The sequence below is a fragment of the Sminthopsis crassicaudata genome, chromosome 4 (genome assembly GCF_048593235.1).
Source record: "Sminthopsis crassicaudata isolate SCR6 chromosome 4, ASM4859323v1, whole genome shotgun sequence".
In the NCBI taxonomy this organism is placed as follows: domain Eukaryota; kingdom Metazoa; phylum Chordata; class Mammalia; order Dasyuromorphia; family Dasyuridae; genus Sminthopsis; species Sminthopsis crassicaudata.
Window position 1 is genome coordinate 323,540,777 of NC_133620.1, and position 17,032 is coordinate 323,557,808.

Consider the following 17,032-nt stretch of genomic DNA (forward strand, 5'->3'; position numbering starts at 1 on the left):
TCCTTTTTCTACATAATAAAAATGAAATACTTGAAGACAACTAGATCATTTTTAGAATTTTTCTAGAAATTGAAGTCAAACTTTCTGATAGTTTATATACTATTTCTCTCTCTTCCTCCCCCCCTCTTTTTTGAGAATTAAGACATTTGTCTTTCTTTTATGGTAATTCTTCTATTTTATATGACCTTTTAGATATTATTGACAGTGGCTTAGCAATTATAACTGACAATCCTTTTACATATTTGAAGTTCTAATTCATGTGAGCCTGGTGGCTTGAATTCATCAAGAATATTCTTTTACCACCTATTTATCTCTCTTGAATCCTTGTTATTCACTTTTTCCTTTATGTTTTAAAAGTCTTTTTTGATAGAGAAAACAAAAATCTAAATTTAACAGATTTGACTTCTCTCTATTGGCAGCTACCATTGTCCCATCCATTTCAACAAAGATTCTGTCTCTTCTTTGACCATTCTTTTCCTTTCAATATAACTAAAGAATTTGTTGTTGTTGTTGTTGTCCTTAGCTTCTTTTGCTAGTTTCAGCTCATTCTGAACTTGTAATACCTTCAGGATTATTTATAGGACATTGACATGCTTTTGTATTCATCTTTTGTTATCTACCCTTCCTTCTTCTGTACATTTCTCTTTTAAACCAGGTTGGTTGGTGAATTCTGTGTATTTTTATTGATCTCTTTTGACAGCTTTCTCCCCCTGCCCCTTGGAATTGCTTCCTTTTGTGTTCAAGAATCCCATTCTTGAGCATTTTTTTTTTTTTTTTTTTTTTTTTAGAAATTTAGTTCTACTTTTTGTTTACTTTCTAAATATTAATAAGAGATGAATTAGTTATTTAACTTTTTGCTGATAAATAATTATAACATTTTATTTAGATTTTTGAAGAGCATATCTTACAGATTGTGTAGCAACCTAAGTCTAAGGGAATTACTGAAGCACATACCAATGGAAAGGGTCACATAGAGATTTGAATCCATGCCTTCTTAACTACAACCTCATTACTGTGGGCTACTAAACAGTTTCTACAATCACTTGATTAAAAAAATAAAAAAAATGATTTTTGATTTTGTTAATCCATCATCATATATAAGTTAAATGATTATTACTGAATCCTTTTGGCAACAATTTTGGAAGACTTATTTTAGCTTGCTAATTAATAATTCAGCACTTTTAATGATTTGTTTTCTCTAATTAGAATAGTATTATTTGTCAGTCAGACATATGATATCTTAAAAACCAAAGTGCAGCTGACATATTAAACAATCAAAAAACCCTTCAAAGAAAGGTAATAAAAAGATCGCTTCTTATTGTGCCTGACACTTTATAAAATAATAAAATTTATTATTCACAGCTAGGGTTTTGTTTGCATATTTGAATGAATGAATTTATTCAATAAACATTTATTAAGAACTATGTATCAGATAGTGTTCTAGGCCCTAGGGATACAAATAAAAACATAAAACAATCTTTACTTTAAAACAACTTATATTTTATCAGCAGAGACAATATATATATTTAAAAGTATATACAGATTAAATATAAAGAGAATACAATGCTTTCCTTTCTTAACATTTGGGGGAGAGAGAGAGAGAGAGAGAGAGAGAGAGAAAGAGAGAGAGAGAGAGAGAGAGAGAGAGAGAGAGAGAATGTATGTGTGTGTGTGTTTTCAGAAAATATTCTCCCAGATATTCACTTCTCCTCCCCCTTTTCTTCTCCCCATTATTCCTCCTTCTTCCAGTCTTCTTCCTTCATAAGTCCAAATCTTTCCATGTTTTTTAAAATAAAGTAGCTCACCATTTTTATACCATAGCAATATTCCAGCTCAATCATCCTATTTGTCTATGATTGTCTATGAAAGTTTTCCCCTAATTTTCTGCATTCCTTCTTTTCTGCATGTGTTTTATTTATATAAGAAAATTTTAAAATCAAAATTATCCATTTAACATTTCAGTAGTGTTTTTCACTGTGTAATATAATTTGCCTGGTATTACTAAATCTGTTTCCTTTACATCTTTTTTCCCTGGTTTCTTTGAAGTTTCTGATCTGTTGTTCTTCCAAACTTTATTATTTTTTTCTAATAATATATATTATTTTATAATTAAAATATTTTAGTAGTTTAATTAGGATGGGATTAAATACATTAGTTAGATAAGATTGCCATTTTAAAATTTATTAGTTTTACCTGTCCTTGAACAATAGATATTACTTCAATTATTTAGTTCTTATTCCATCCACATTAAAAGTGTCCGATGTTTATATTCACATAATTACTGTGTGTTTCTTTTGGAAGGTATACGCTTAGTCATTTTATACTGTCTAGTTACCTTAAAAGTTTCAAAAGAATATTGAACAATATTGCTGACACCCAGTGTAGTTTTCCTATCTTTCTTTGACTCTCAGAGTCAGAGTCAGAGTTTTCTTGACTCTGTTTTTATTGCTGATTCTTCTATGTCATGGACTCTTTCCTGAAAATTCTTTCCGTCTATACTATATTATCTCAGAGCATTAGCTCCCATTAGTTGTTACTACCTCCATGTAAATGATTCCCAGATTTATATGTTTACTTTTTGTCTCTTTTGCTTAAGGTATAGTCCTGCAATTCTTTATTACTATCGAAGGTACTACCTTCTAACCTTGGCTTATACCCTTAAATCCTTAGTTTTTCATTCTCATTAATTTATTTACTCTGTTGTCAAATCTTTTCATTTCTGTCTATATAACTTCTTTCCCCCTCTCTTTAACTGAGTTCACCATCTTCCTAGTTTCTAGTTCTCCCTAGTTCTCATTGACTCCTTCTTGTATTATTGAATGCATTAGATTTCCAATTGATCTATCTCCATGTCTCTTACCTAAATCATCAGCTCAGTTGCCAAAGTGATTTTTCTAAAGCATAAGTCTGTCTCCTGTACTCAGTACATCCCTGTATTCAATAAACTCTAGTGGCTCGCTGTTAATTTCATTATTAAATATAAATATCAAGATCTTTATAACTTAGTCTTTTAGCTTTATTATTCTCCATGTATTTTATGATCTAACCACCTTGTCCTATTTATTATTCTTCACCCTAAATCTCCATTTCCTCACTCACTATATATTTGAATTAGATGTCTCCCATCTTTGGAGTGCTTTCCCTTTTTATCTTCTTTTCTTAGATTTCTTGTCTTTTTTCATGACTCAGCTCAAATTTCACCTCTACAAGATTTTTTTTTTTTTTACAATCTCTTTTCCCTTCCTTTCCTTAGGCTTCCTTTTGAAATTACCTTATGTTCATTTGGTGCTTATCTTGTATATACCTGTTTATTGACATACCTTGTCTTTTATTAGAATGTGATCTTTTCGACCATGACTACATTTATTTATTTATTTATTTATTTTTATTTTTGATATCTTACACAGTTAGCATTGTGCCTGGCATATATTGAACTTTTTACATAACTGAAAACAGAGAGGAGACAGTTTCTAGCAGAGGGCGCTCAACAATGTCATGTGTAGCAGATAGGTTAACAATGATGAGCTTAGTGGTAATTAAAATAATTTTGAAGAGAGCAGTTTTATTTGAAGATCAAATTTAGAAGCTAGATGCAAAGGGTTGAATTGTGAATTAGAGAAGAAATAGAAGCCTTTTTAAAAAAGTTTGAGAAATTGAGAAATGATGTAGGATGATAATAATTTAAGGAGATTATAGATTTTAATGAAAGTTTTTAAAGGATGGAGAAGCCTGGAATGTGCTTTTTAGCTGGGAGAGAAGGAATCAGAACACAAATATTGAAGATAAAAAATAGAGAAAGGGATAGTTGAAAGTGAAGTCCCAGTGAAGGAAGTAATGGAATCAAACATACATGGCACTAAGAAGAGCCAACTTCATTTTCAGAGATTAGAGAATAAAGATGAAAAATGGTAGATGAAGATAAAGATCTATCACTCAAAACTGTTTAGTGGTAGTTCTTTATTAATTGCTACATTTTCTAATAAATATATTTTTTAGTGATAATGGAATCTAGTAGTATAATATTATTCCGTCTTTTCTTTAAACAAATATCATATAATAACTTAGCTAAGGCTAATGTCTTCAGCTGTGGGTCTGATTTGTGGAGTTCTGATTATTCAAAAAATAATATTTAACCCCCAAATTCCAAAACTTTGATAATGAAAGCATAAACACAAACATATTACCATAATCACTTTAATAGATTGTTCTAAATGTGGGCATCCCATCAGTTAAACAACTATGTTGAGCACAAAAATATTAGCATGAATATAATCTATAAATTTTCTGGTTATTGATTATAATAGCTAATGTGCCTTAGTATATTTATTATGCATATTTCCTTTTAAATAATTATTCTTCCAGCCAGTGTGGCATGACGGAAAAAAAGCTGGTCTTGGCATGTGTTATCTGTGTTTTCTGGCCAAGTTGTCCTTTCAATTCTCCACTGAAATCTCTTAAGATTTTAAGTTTCAAAGAAAGTCCTGATCTAAATTGGAACATATGTATTTCTCTAAGAGTTCCCCATACTGATAGACACAGGTCAACTAAAAAAAAATAGGGTTTATATTTTTATAAAAGATAGTTTATTTTCATTCATTTATCATACTATTTCATTGGGTAATTTTTTTTAAATAAAAGTTTTTTTAAAGAAAAATTTTAAAGAATCCATTAATATACATAAATAAAATTAATTTATGCACAAAACAGGGCCTTGAATATATGAGTGTACTTCAAAATGCTATTGATACATTTCTTTAAAGTTTTTGGCAATTTCATCATTTAGTGGATCGTGATAGTATTCTGTATAAGGAGACTTTGTAAATCTTTTTGAAACACACAGAATCCTTTGTAATGTGAATATCTTTAGTTTATTTGTAAGCTCAGATTTTTCTAGTAATTCCTATTTTAAGAATTTCTTTATATTGCCAAAGTTCATTTGTACGTTGGCCCATAATAAAAAAAATATATGTGTGTGTGTGTGTGTGTGTGTGTGTGTGTGTGTGTGTGTGTGTATGTATGTATTCTGGTTCTACCTTGACATTTTCTCTTTCCAGTAATTGTATTAAATTCTCTGGTGGGGTGTGGGTACTGGATTTGCAGGTTTTCTAAATTGTAGAACAAGGGACAATTTCTTCTATGAGATACTATTTTGGAAATTGCTTATATATGTTTTTCTCTTTTTAATAAAGACTGCATCTATGTTGTAATACATTTCTTCCCAATATAATTTAATGCAATATAACATAAGAAAAGGTATTAAGGAATCAGGTGAATAATTTAAATTACTAAGCAGAAACTTTTGTGTTGTAATTATACTTTTCATGTTAAAACTCCTTCCCTCATTGATCTGATTATTTATTAAAACAATGATTTCAGAATTTTCAAATTGTCTTGGTTTTCAAAATATTTTCTGTTTAAAAAAATTACAGACAGCAACTAGTAAAGTGCCATCTGAATATCACGTGGAAGACTTGGAAGAAGGTAAGGGCAAGTTAAATAAATCTGTGCTAATCTAGGCTTTTTTTCTTTTTACTTTTAGACTCCATTCTCAAGGAGAAATTTATTGAGATACCATATGTTATTGATTATGTAATTTTTAGTAGTAATTTTTTAGATTCAGATTAGATTTAGATTAAATTATAGATCAGTAATTTTTTCAGGCTTTTGATGTTATTGATGTTTGTAATTTATAATATAGGGTCTCCTACATAAATGCAGTTTATCTTTAACTTTTAAAAAGTTGTAGAGACTTGCCTGGATTATTGAGAAGTTAATGATTTGCCTTTAGTTATGTAGCCAATATTTGTCAGACACAGGATTGAATCTTTCTGACTCTGGGGCCAATACTTGTCATCAGACAAAATATTGAATAAGTTTTACTAAAGAATTAGTGTGGATAAAAGGTGTTTTTCCCTTTTTTTTTTTTTTTTTATGAACTAATAGAAGTAGAAGAGAACTTGAGGTCTCTAATTCCATATACCTATGTCCTAAGTTATAGGACTACATTTAAACTTTCTTATATATCTTGAAATTTAATTCTCAGACTATTTTCTTTATTCTAATTTATTACTTCAAAAAATTTCTTTCTTATATAACTGCTTATACTGATATAGTCTTTTACAAAGTGCTTTCCTCACAACTACCCTTTTAGGTTGGTAATAGAAATAAACTAAGGTCCAGAGAGGTTAAAAAAGTAATAACTAAAAAACCTTTTTTTCCCCTAGCATTTTTTTTTTTTTAAATTCTTAAGCTCAGTTTTGATTGGCCTAGTTTTGGAGGCAATACTTTATATTATAATTCATAAATAAATCCTATGTAACATGGACTTACAATATTGAGAGTTGTTTATTGCTTTGTATATGAAACTTTTTCCTTTAAGAAAGAGTTTTCGATAAAGAAGTATTGAATACCTAAATTATCTTAGGTATCCTAACATTTTCTCTAAATATCTAAGGAAGAGACTTTTAACAAGAAATAAATAGCTATTTTATAGAACAGGAGACTAGTAAAATGATTTAATTTTTATAGAGTTTATTCTTAAATTAGTTCTTGTTGAATGTTTTTTCTCTTAGTTGAATGATTTAATTCCATTAATCTATAGATATGTTCTCAGTAGGTATATTTCATATGCTGTTATTCGATATCATATTTTTGCATCATCTAGAATGATGATTTTGGAAAGAGTACTTTTTTTTTACAGTGAAATATTAAAATTGTTAGCAAACACATAATAAAATAATTCATACATCCTGATCATTCTCCAGGTTCTCGGAATGGTTGGCATTTCCGTCCTCCACCTAGAGGAATCACCAGCAGTGAGGAATATACTTTGTGTAAAAGGTAAAATGGCAAGTTTTTTTTTTTTTTTTAATTAATCTCTTATGTTTAATTCTTTTCTCTGTTTTTGAAAATCAGTTAATCAGTGACTGCAATTCTGGGCAAATCATTTAATTTTTCAGTGTCCCAAATATTCTTATGTTGCTGTTCTTCTTTGGTCAAGTTATATCCAAAATTTTTGACCATGCTTCTTTGTACCAAAAAAGTTTTTGAATGTTTACTTCTTATTTGTCTGTACTTATTTATAAATTATAAAATTTACATAAAAATATACATTTTAAAAGATGAGATAAAGATGTAATAATATTTTATCCTAGAGTCATTAGGAGGCCAATGGGGGCAATGACATTGTTAGACCTGCCTTTTAGCAAAACCACTTTTGCAACTGTCTGGAGTATGTAGAGGCTTGAGTTAGGAGGACCAAGTTAGGGGATTATTGCAATTGTCCTGATGTGAGATGATGAGTACCTTGATCAGGATGGTGACTTTATGAATATAAAGAAAGAGGATAGATGCACTTGTCATTATAGAGGTAAAACAATTGGCCACTGATGGGATGAGTAGGGTGAATGAGACTTGAAAAGTTGAGGATGATAAGATTTTGAACCTGAGTGTTTGGATGGATGATGCTGTCCTTGACAGAAATATTAAATAGAAAATAGAATAGGGATGGATAGGAAGTAGTGGAGCATAAATTAAAAAAAAAAATGAGAAGCAGATCACAATTCGTTCTTAAATGAAATTGGAGCAGAGAGTCTGGTTCTTACTGGTTACCGTTCAGGAGGTAGAGACCTACTTCCCTGGTGCCTGCATCAGGTGATCTGGAAGTTAATATACTGATTGGGGAAGGGAAAACATTTTCTCAGTGCTTCCTTCATAGCTCTTACAATGGATGCCTGGCTCCTCTGGCCAATGTAAAGCCCAACAGTTTTAAATAATGCCTCAGAACAAATTCTAGCATGGCAGAACCCACAAAAGAATGGGGTAAAACAGGTTTTTTTGTCCTAAGACAATTTAGCACCAGGAGAAGAGTGAAGCACTGTCTATTGTAGTCCATATCCTAGGAAACCTGCAGTAGACTTTAGAGGTAACAGAATCATATTGGCAGTGGTGGATTTTCGAATCTCTTAGTCCAGGTGGTAAGGGGTCAGATACCTGGTGAGAAGGACATAGGAATTCTTTGCTAGCAACGGGGACATGATTGTTGAATTTCCCATACTTTAATCTGGGTCTTAGTCCCACAGCAAGGAGGAACACTAGCAAAACAGAACTTATTTTATAAAATAATACTTTGATTACAAATTTATTTTTAATTCTGAATACAAGATAAAAAAATGATAATAATTTGAAATAAAGCGTAGATTAATTGTAATAGGAAAAGGTGCTGATTATAGTACAAAATATTATTTAGTTTATAGTTGAAAATTAGACGTATTTAATAAATAACAATTTATTTATGAGGAAATATTTGTACTTTTTAAATAGTTTTCTTAGATTGTGTTAAGTAGCACATATATGTATTTGAATAGTTGAACCACTTGATGTCAGTGTTGCTTCAGAAACCTTAAAAACAAAACAAAACAAAAAAAACTTGTCTAAGAGGAATAATAGTAACATGTCATATAAGGGGAATGTTTATAGGTGAAATTTTTGAGAGATCTTCAATTTGTTATGATTTTGAACCTACTTATTACTGCTTTGTTACCCTCTTTTTGCCAGAAAATACAGAATGAGATTAGTGGAGGTGGGAGGCAGGCTTTTAAATTGCAATTGGAATAATTTTTTTGGGGGTGAGGGGTTTCCTGAGGCAATTGGGATTAAGTGACTTGCCCAGGGTCACACAGCTAGTATGTGTTAAGTGTCTGAGGCCAAATTTGAACTCAGATCCTCCTGACTTCAGGGCTGGTGCTCTATCCATTGCGCTACCTAGCTGCCCCTAGAGTAACTTTTGCTTCTAAAATATTCTTTTTTAAGCAACTCATTGCATTGTGACCAATTGAATCTATTGGAAAATACATCTTGTTCTAGTTAGTAAAGAAAGAGAACACATAAATACATTTTTAGTGTGCCTTTTCAAGAAATGGTACAATTATCTTTTCTTTTTGCTTAGATTCTTAGAACAAGGGATTTGTAGGTATGGTGCCCAATGTACATCAGCCCATTCCCAGGAAGAGCTATCTGAATGGCAGAAAAGATATGCATCAAGACTTATAAAATTGAAACAGCAGAAAGAAAGTAAACAATTTACTGGAAGTTACATGGAAACCTTGATAGAGAAATGGATGAATTCATTAGCTCCTGAGAAAGTGGTGAGGAAAATAATTTTTATATTTTTCTATTTTAACCACAAGTTTGTTTGAATCTTAACTTTTCGTATACATTCTGTTCTTTTTTTCATGTTCTTTGGGTAAAAATAGTTAAGTGAATTTCTGAATGAAGCATCCTGTTGTAGTGCAGAGTTTGACATCAGAACCCTTGGATCCAAATTCTGACTTTGATATGGACTGTATATCTAAGGAATAAGTTAGTGTTCTGATTTATGAATGGAGATTCTGATGTTTAGACTACTTCATTAAGTTGTTTGTATAGATCATATGAGTTAACAAATATGAAACTTTGAATGTAATCTGTAAGGAAATATTTTTAGATCTACAATAAATTTAAAATAAAATAGGTGTCTGTTTTTAATGTTGCAGCTTTAGTTCAGCCATTTAGAGCTTGGGAGTTATTAAAACATTTTTCATTCTTTCATTTAAGGCATATGTAATTTTAATTTTTAGTCATGTTTTTCATGTCCTTTGATTTATTGCATTCTGTTTCTATGATAGAAACATGATCCCACTGCACAGAATTTCTTTAGTAATAATTTTGTTGTTGAAACAGATTCACTAGGTTTGATTATTATTATTATTTTTTTTTTTTAAGGCAGATGGGGTTAAGTGACTTTTCCAGAGTCACATAGTTATTAAGACTTAAGTATCTGAGGCTGAATTTGAATTCAGGTCCTCTTGACTCCAGGGCCAGTGCTCTATCCTCTGTGCCAACTAGCTGCCCCAGCTTGATTATTCATGGTAACAGATATATAACATTAGTTATTTTCTTTTTAATTCCAGCTTAGTGAATGTGTAGAAGGTGTGTGGGTGGAGCATAATCCAGAACTATCTCTTACTGTCACCACCAAAAAATCTTATCAGACATGGACATTTGCTCTCACTTGTAAGGTATGATTCTTGTTATTGCTTTTAAACGAATTAACATTGGTGAATATATTGATCATTCTTGTTTGAAGGTCATCAGTTCTTTTTTATGGAAATCAATATTTTATGTAAGCTTTATATTACCTTTTAAAAATATATATGAATTGTATTTTGGTCATTAAAACTATGTCAAACCCTTTTGTTAGTCTTTGAGGCAATAGTTATAGAAGATTTATATGTGTATATCTGTGTCTATCTATCAGAGGAAATTTTGTAACATTATTTATTTGATGTATCATTTCTTTTAAAAATTATCATTTCTTAAATATATCTAAATTCTATCCTGAAAATTGTTGAATTAATCTTTGTGTGAGATGAGAAAAAATTGGAACTTGTTTTTGTAGTTGGTGAAACCATTGTCCCATTAAACTATGTCACTGTGTCAATAAGATACATCACAATGAGAATGTGGTACAGGAGGATTACGTTGCTGCAGTATTTCTCTTCCTAAATGATAATGTTTAGGGTTAAGTTTCTTTGAATATGCACATTAAAACAGTTTTGTATTATTACTTATTGGATTTTATTGTATTATACTATCTCATAGCCTACTTGGGAGTTTTGAGTACTCAGGCCTTAGCTATGAAAACCTCCTTCACTCTGCAGAAATAACTCTGTGAGGTATTGCAGACTTTGATATTGAGAATAAGAAAGAGGATAGAGGATCTGAACAACAGGTGACTGAAGAATTACCAGGGATAGCAATGAAATATGCCATAAAAAGATCACTCTTTAATAGTTATTTTTTATCATTTTAATTTTTATTTAAATAGATCATTTATAAAATTTATAACTTTAATACATTCTAGAGATATGGGAAAATTAAAGTTTTGTGTGGAAATAACTTAAATATTGATTTTAAAAATGGATTTTTACTCAACGAATTGTTAACTTTCTTGTAGCCTGCCAGAATGCTGTATCGAGTAGCATTGCTTTATGATGCTCATCGTCCTCATTTTAGCATCATTGGAATATCTGCTGGAGATAGTACTACTCAAGTATCACAGGAAGTCCCAGAAAACTGTCAAGAATGGATAGGAGGGAAGATGGCTCAGAATGGATTAGATCATTATGTGTATAAAATTGGTATAGCATTTAACACAGAGATATTTGGAACTTTTCGCCAAACCATAGTTTTTGACTTTGGATTGGAACCAGTGCTCATGCAAAGAGTAATGATTGATGCTGCTTCTACAGAAGGTAACATTTAGAATTTTTTCTCTCTGGTAGGATATCGTTAGTAGTTCTGTTCAAAAAAATGTAGTAGTCTTGAAATGTGATATTAATAAGTGATAATAGATATTAGAGATTTCAAATTAATTGAAACATTTCTTCCATAATAAATAACACTAGTATGGTAGAATTAATAAGGTCCATTTTTACCCTGTTCTCTTAATGGAAATAATTTTTATGCCTGTACTTCTTTGAGAATTCTAAGGCTTATGTGATCAGAGGGTTATATTATTTTCTCTCTTTTATCTATTATTGTATAAATATAATTCAAATATTATTACTAGCAGTATTTATTAAAATAGTTGTCTTTTATATCCAGTTTTATATAATAGGAAAAATTCCTTGTCATGGATGACAATTTATACTAACATTTTTTTGCTGATATAGATAAAACAAGTTCTTAGTGAAAAATTCCTCGTACCAGAAATTATCTAAAGAGATTTGTTTTTTTTTTTGGTATGGGATTTGTATAAATCAAGTTTATTTTAATGTTTATATGGCATTGATTATTTAAATTAAATTTGTCCTGATTTTACATAATATATTTCTGGGGAGGTTTTTTTATAAATTAGAGGGGGACATTATAACATAAAGTGCAAAGTAGGATGGCCAATGGCAATGCTAAATTAAAGTACCTGGTGGTTATTGATTTGTGACATGATTTATTTCATTAGCTAATAACATCCTGAACACAGCGAGGAATATTTTGATATTCATTCAATAATTGATTTAACAAACATTAGCAACTGAGATTTTAATGAGATCGTAATTGTAAATTGTTTTGGAGATGAAAAGATTGATAGGCCAGGAACAATAGGAACTTAAAATATTTGAATTTAGATAAAGTAATCAGACTTTACAGTTTATATCCTGGCTTTGAATGCATAGGTAATGAAAGAATCCCAATGAAGAAAAACTCCTTAGTCTTGCTAAGGCAAAGAGGGAGTACCTAATACAAAGACGATTCAAGTCCAAGAAACTCAAGTGTCTTTTTTAACAGTATCAATTTTGTGCTCTAGGAAAAGAATTCTAGATTCCTGAAAATAAGGGCAAATTATTTTATTGAATTTTCATATCCCCAGCTAGCTTAGACATTTTAATTTATAATGTACCCATATGTACTTATTAGTTTACATTTCTTTGAGTTTAAAGCTTAAGTACCAATGCATATTTTATATCTATTTATGAAGAAAAATGTTTAATTTACAAATGTTTTCTGTTGCAGAAGTTTCCAGTTTGGTTGTTTGAAAACATTTTTAGTGATATATTTGTAGACATCTTAAACTCTGAACCCATTAACTTTTTCCCCATTCCTTCCTCCAATTCTCAGCTATTGTCAATGGTATCATCATCTTCCTAGAAAACAGGTACCCTATATAGGTACCCTCGACTCTTCACTCTTATCTGCCATATTCAATCTGTTGTCAACTCCTGCCAATTCTGCCTTTGTTTCTTGCATTTGCTCCCTTCTCTCTTATGACATCGACCGGACACCTATTTTAACCTCTCTTCACTTTGACCTAGATTAGTGAACCAGCCTCTGATTGGTCTCCTTCCCATTTTCAATCCAGCCATCACTCCCAAATGGGTTTAATATGCATATGTAACTATCACAAGCACACGTGTGCACACATACACATACACATTCTCTCTCTCTCTTTTCTCTCTCTTTCCCTCCCTCCTTCCCTCCTTCCCTCCCTCCCCCTCTCTCCCTTTCCCTCCTTCCCTTTCCCTCCTTCCCTTCACCTCCTTCCCTTCTTCCTTCCCTTCCTCCCTCCCTCCCTCCCTCTCTCTCTCTCTCTCTCTTTCTTTCCCTCTCTCCTGTTAATAAATTCCAATGACTTCCTATCCTTTTATGATCCACTATAAAAAAAAACCAACCAAACAACAAAACCCTTCTGTTTTTTAAAGCCTTTCCCAACCTGACCCATTCTTACTTTTCCAAACTTCTTACATCTTTTGTCTCATGTATTCTTGAGACTCATTGACACGGACCTCATTCTTTTATTTATTTTGTTTTGTTTTGTTTTGTTTTTGCACAAGATACTCCCCATTTCCTTATTCTAAAAACATTTTTACTGACTCTCGCCCATACTTAGAATTCTCTCCTTTATTCCCATCTCTTGCCTTCCCTAATTTTCTTAAAATTTCAGCTAAAATCCCATATTCTCCACAAAACCTTTTCTATCTTTTAGTGCCTTCCTTCTGTGATTATCCCTATTTTTGTCTTATATGTAGTGAGTTTGTATATTGTAATTTTCATGCTCTCTCTTCCATTAGACTGTGAATTTCCTTGGGACTCATTTATTTTTCCATCTTCAGCATCCAGTACAGTATGTAGCACATTGTAGGTGCTTCATAAATTTTTTTTTTTTTAATGGCAATGTAGGTATTCCTTCATTAAAATAACATGTAAAGTGCTTTGTAAATTCTAAAGCAATATGTAAATTCAGGTTATGATTATTATTACCATAATTACTATTATGATGATGATTTACATTATACCTTCTATTGATACATATGGCATTCCTTTCAAATTTTAGTAAGTGCCCTTTGTAAATTGTGGTAGAGAAAAAAAATTCCAAGTGATGAACTCTTCCCTACCCCCCCCCCCCCAAATTAAATTTGTTCTTAGAGAGCTGACAGGGACTTGAAGAAGGAAGGAAGAAGATTTTCCTAAGACAAGTAGGCAAGAATTAGAAAAATGGAAGGAGAATAAAGATATGTAATTAAGATAGTTTTGGTAACTTTGGGGAGGAACTGTATATCTAAATCTAAGTCTATGTATATATCTATAGAGATAGGTAGATATAGCTATGTATATACTATAAACCCTTTTAATTTATTCAGCATGAAGTTTTGAAAAAAGTGACTAATATATTGCATTCAAATAATATCAGTAAATTGAAACTTCTCTTTCTGATGCTTTGGTATCAGGTAAAAACTACGTTTGCACAGTACACTGTTCTTCATTGACTGAAGACTGTTATAGGCTGCTAGCAGCCCTTAACATGATAGGACCAGGTGTCCTCAGAGTTGTTTTTCATGGAAATATTGACCAAAGTGGGAGTTAAATTCCATTAGCGGTCAAGTGCCAGAATGAGAGACCAGCAGAAGTAAAAGATAGTTGAAAAGAACTTTGAAAAAAGACCTCTAATTGTTTTTATGTCTGTTAAGTATAATTTAATAATTTTTTCTACTTTTTCTAAGGTAGACTTTCAAGGAATACATATCGTTTTTTAAAAATTGATTATTTTTGAGATCCTAGGAGAGTTCATATCCACAAAATAGACTACAGATACTTTATATAAAAGTTTTTTGAATAAATTTTTGCTTTACACAATGACAACCCAGATTCTGCAAAAGGAAATGTGCGTATCACTTTTCTTCTCATGTCTTCTCCCATATGCCAGCTCAATCAAATTGTATACTTTATAGTGGGAAGTAAACTGATTGAAGTATTTTTCTTAGTGAAGAATAAACAAGATTTGAAATTCTGCTTCAAATGTCTATGATGATGAAGTTAAACAATCTCCATATTTAAATCTTGTTATTCATTATCTCCCTTTGAACTTATTACAAAATCCTATATAGCTACATTAACAATAGGTTATCTTTCTCTTAACAAAGTTCTTGATAGAGAACAGGATGAATTTTTAAGGCTTGAACTGTATTTGGCAGATGATTTTGTATTACCAGCATAATAAAAAGGTAATTTTTTTTGCCCTATTTAGGAATTGATGAGCCAGTTTGTAGCTTCCCTTTTGTGATCCTTTTGATTATCATAGCTCTTTTAAGGGCAAAATATGGAGATGAATTTGAAACCCATTTGCTGTATTTTTTTATATTAGTTATATTAAAAATAATAGAAAAGGATTTTGAAATTGCTGTTCAAAGTGAAGGCTCGGGGCTACACTTGGATTTTATTTTTCTATGATACTTGTTACTAGTTAATGTGGATGATTTTAATTTAAAATAACCACAAAGTTCTCAGAAGTAGCATAGCCTTGTATTTTAGAATTGGATAGGTCCATATCCTCATCAAAAACTCTGTAGTTATAGATCTTGGCTCTAGGCCATTTATCCTTTATACATAACATTTCAAATGGTTACCCTTTCCACTATTCTGATTTCATTTACAAATGTTCTTGGCATTATCTAGTTTAGTTGTGTCTCGTGCAGGTTTATTTTTTTCTTCAACTTTTTTTGGTAAGGTGATCTTTTGCATTAAAAAAATTTTTTAAGTTTTTATTTTAAAACTTTTTATTTTCAAAACATATGTATGGTTGTCAAAATTCATCCTTGCAAAACCTTGTACAAGTTCTAAATTTTTTTCTCCTTCCCTTTCTGCCACCTCTTCCCCTAGATGGCAAAGTAATCCAATATATGTTAAACATGTGCAGTTCTTCTATATATGTTTACACAATTATTGTGCTGCACAAGAAAAAAATCAAATCAAAAAGGAAATAAAATGAGAAAGAAAACAAAATTCAAGCAAACAATGAAAAAAAAAAAGTGAAAATACTATATTGTGATCCACATTCAGTCCACACTTTCCTCCCTCTGGGTGCAGATGACTTCTCCATCACAAGATCACTGGAACTGGCCTGAATTACCTCTCTGTTGAAAAAAGCCATATCTATCCAGAATTGATCATTGTATATATGTTGTATAGTGTTATTGTTGCTGTATACAATGTTCTCTTAGTTCTACTACTCACTTCATTTAGCATCATCGGTTCATGAAAGTCTCTCCAGGTCTCTCTGAAATCATCCTGCTGATTGTTTCTTACAGAGCAATAATATTCAACATTCATATATTATTAACTCAGCCATTCTCCAACTGATGAGCATTCACTCAGTTTTCAGTTCCTTGCCACTGCATAAAGGGCTTGACCATTGTTTTGTAAAGTGAACTTATATCCATTTAGATTGCTGTTTGCCTTAGAGGCTATGTTCTTCAGGTTGGCAAAGAAGTTTGCTAATGGAGGGAGTTTCTGAGTTGTTTTTGGCCTCTGCCTTGTGATAACTATTTTGCATGTATGAGATTCAACTTCTCTAAGAAATGGTTTGAATCATAGTCTTTTTACTTTTATTTTTATTCTACTTTTCCAACTTGTCATAACAAGTCATTTATTTATTTATTTTTATATAATATGGTTTGACTTAAGGAAAGAAGAACACCAAATTGCCAGTATCAAAAATAAAGTGAAATTAAAGAAAATATTTTGAGTTGTGTTGTCCAGTTATATGACAACAACTCTAACAATCTCAGGAGTATGGATGAATATTTACAAAAATATAAATTGCCCAGATTAACAGAAGTAGAAGAACATTTAAATAATCCTGTTTTAGAACAATTGAATAATTAATCACTGATCTTCTTAAGAAAAAAACCCAGAACCAGATGGGTTCATAAGTGATTTCTACCAAATATTTAAAGAACAATTGTTTCAATTTTGTATAAACTCTTTAGAAAAATAAGCAAAGAGAGTCCTTTCATATTCTTTTTATGACACAGATATGGTCCTGATAATTAAACCACAAAGAACAGAAACAGAAAGAAAACTATAGATCAATTCCCCTAAGGAATATTGATTCAAAAATTTTAAATAAAATAATGGCAGCAAAATTAGATCACTATATCACAAAGATCATGCACTGTGTCCAGGTGGGATTTATACCCAAAATCAAGAACTAGATCAA

The 17,032-nt window shown here is 31.0% G+C and overlaps 1 protein-coding gene across 5 annotated transcripts in view; it reads left to right on the forward strand.

The window, feature by feature from the left end:
- HELZ (helicase with zinc finger) overlaps positions 1–17,032 on the forward strand; it is a 268,358-nt gene that overhangs the window by 90,883 nt on the left and 160,443 nt on the right. For all 5 annotated transcript variants that reach the window (XM_074260562.1, XM_074260566.1, XM_074260567.1 and 2 more), the window contains 5 exons: positions 5,430–5,481; positions 6,765–6,840; positions 8,948–9,146; positions 9,951–10,058; positions 10,997–11,294. In XM_074260562.1, coding sequence (XP_074116663.1) covers positions 5,430–5,481; positions 6,765–6,840; positions 8,948–9,146; positions 9,951–10,058; positions 10,997–11,294 — 733 coding nt within the window. The remainder of the gene's footprint in view (positions 1–5,429; positions 5,482–6,764; positions 6,841–8,947; positions 9,147–9,950; positions 10,059–10,996; positions 11,295–17,032) is intronic.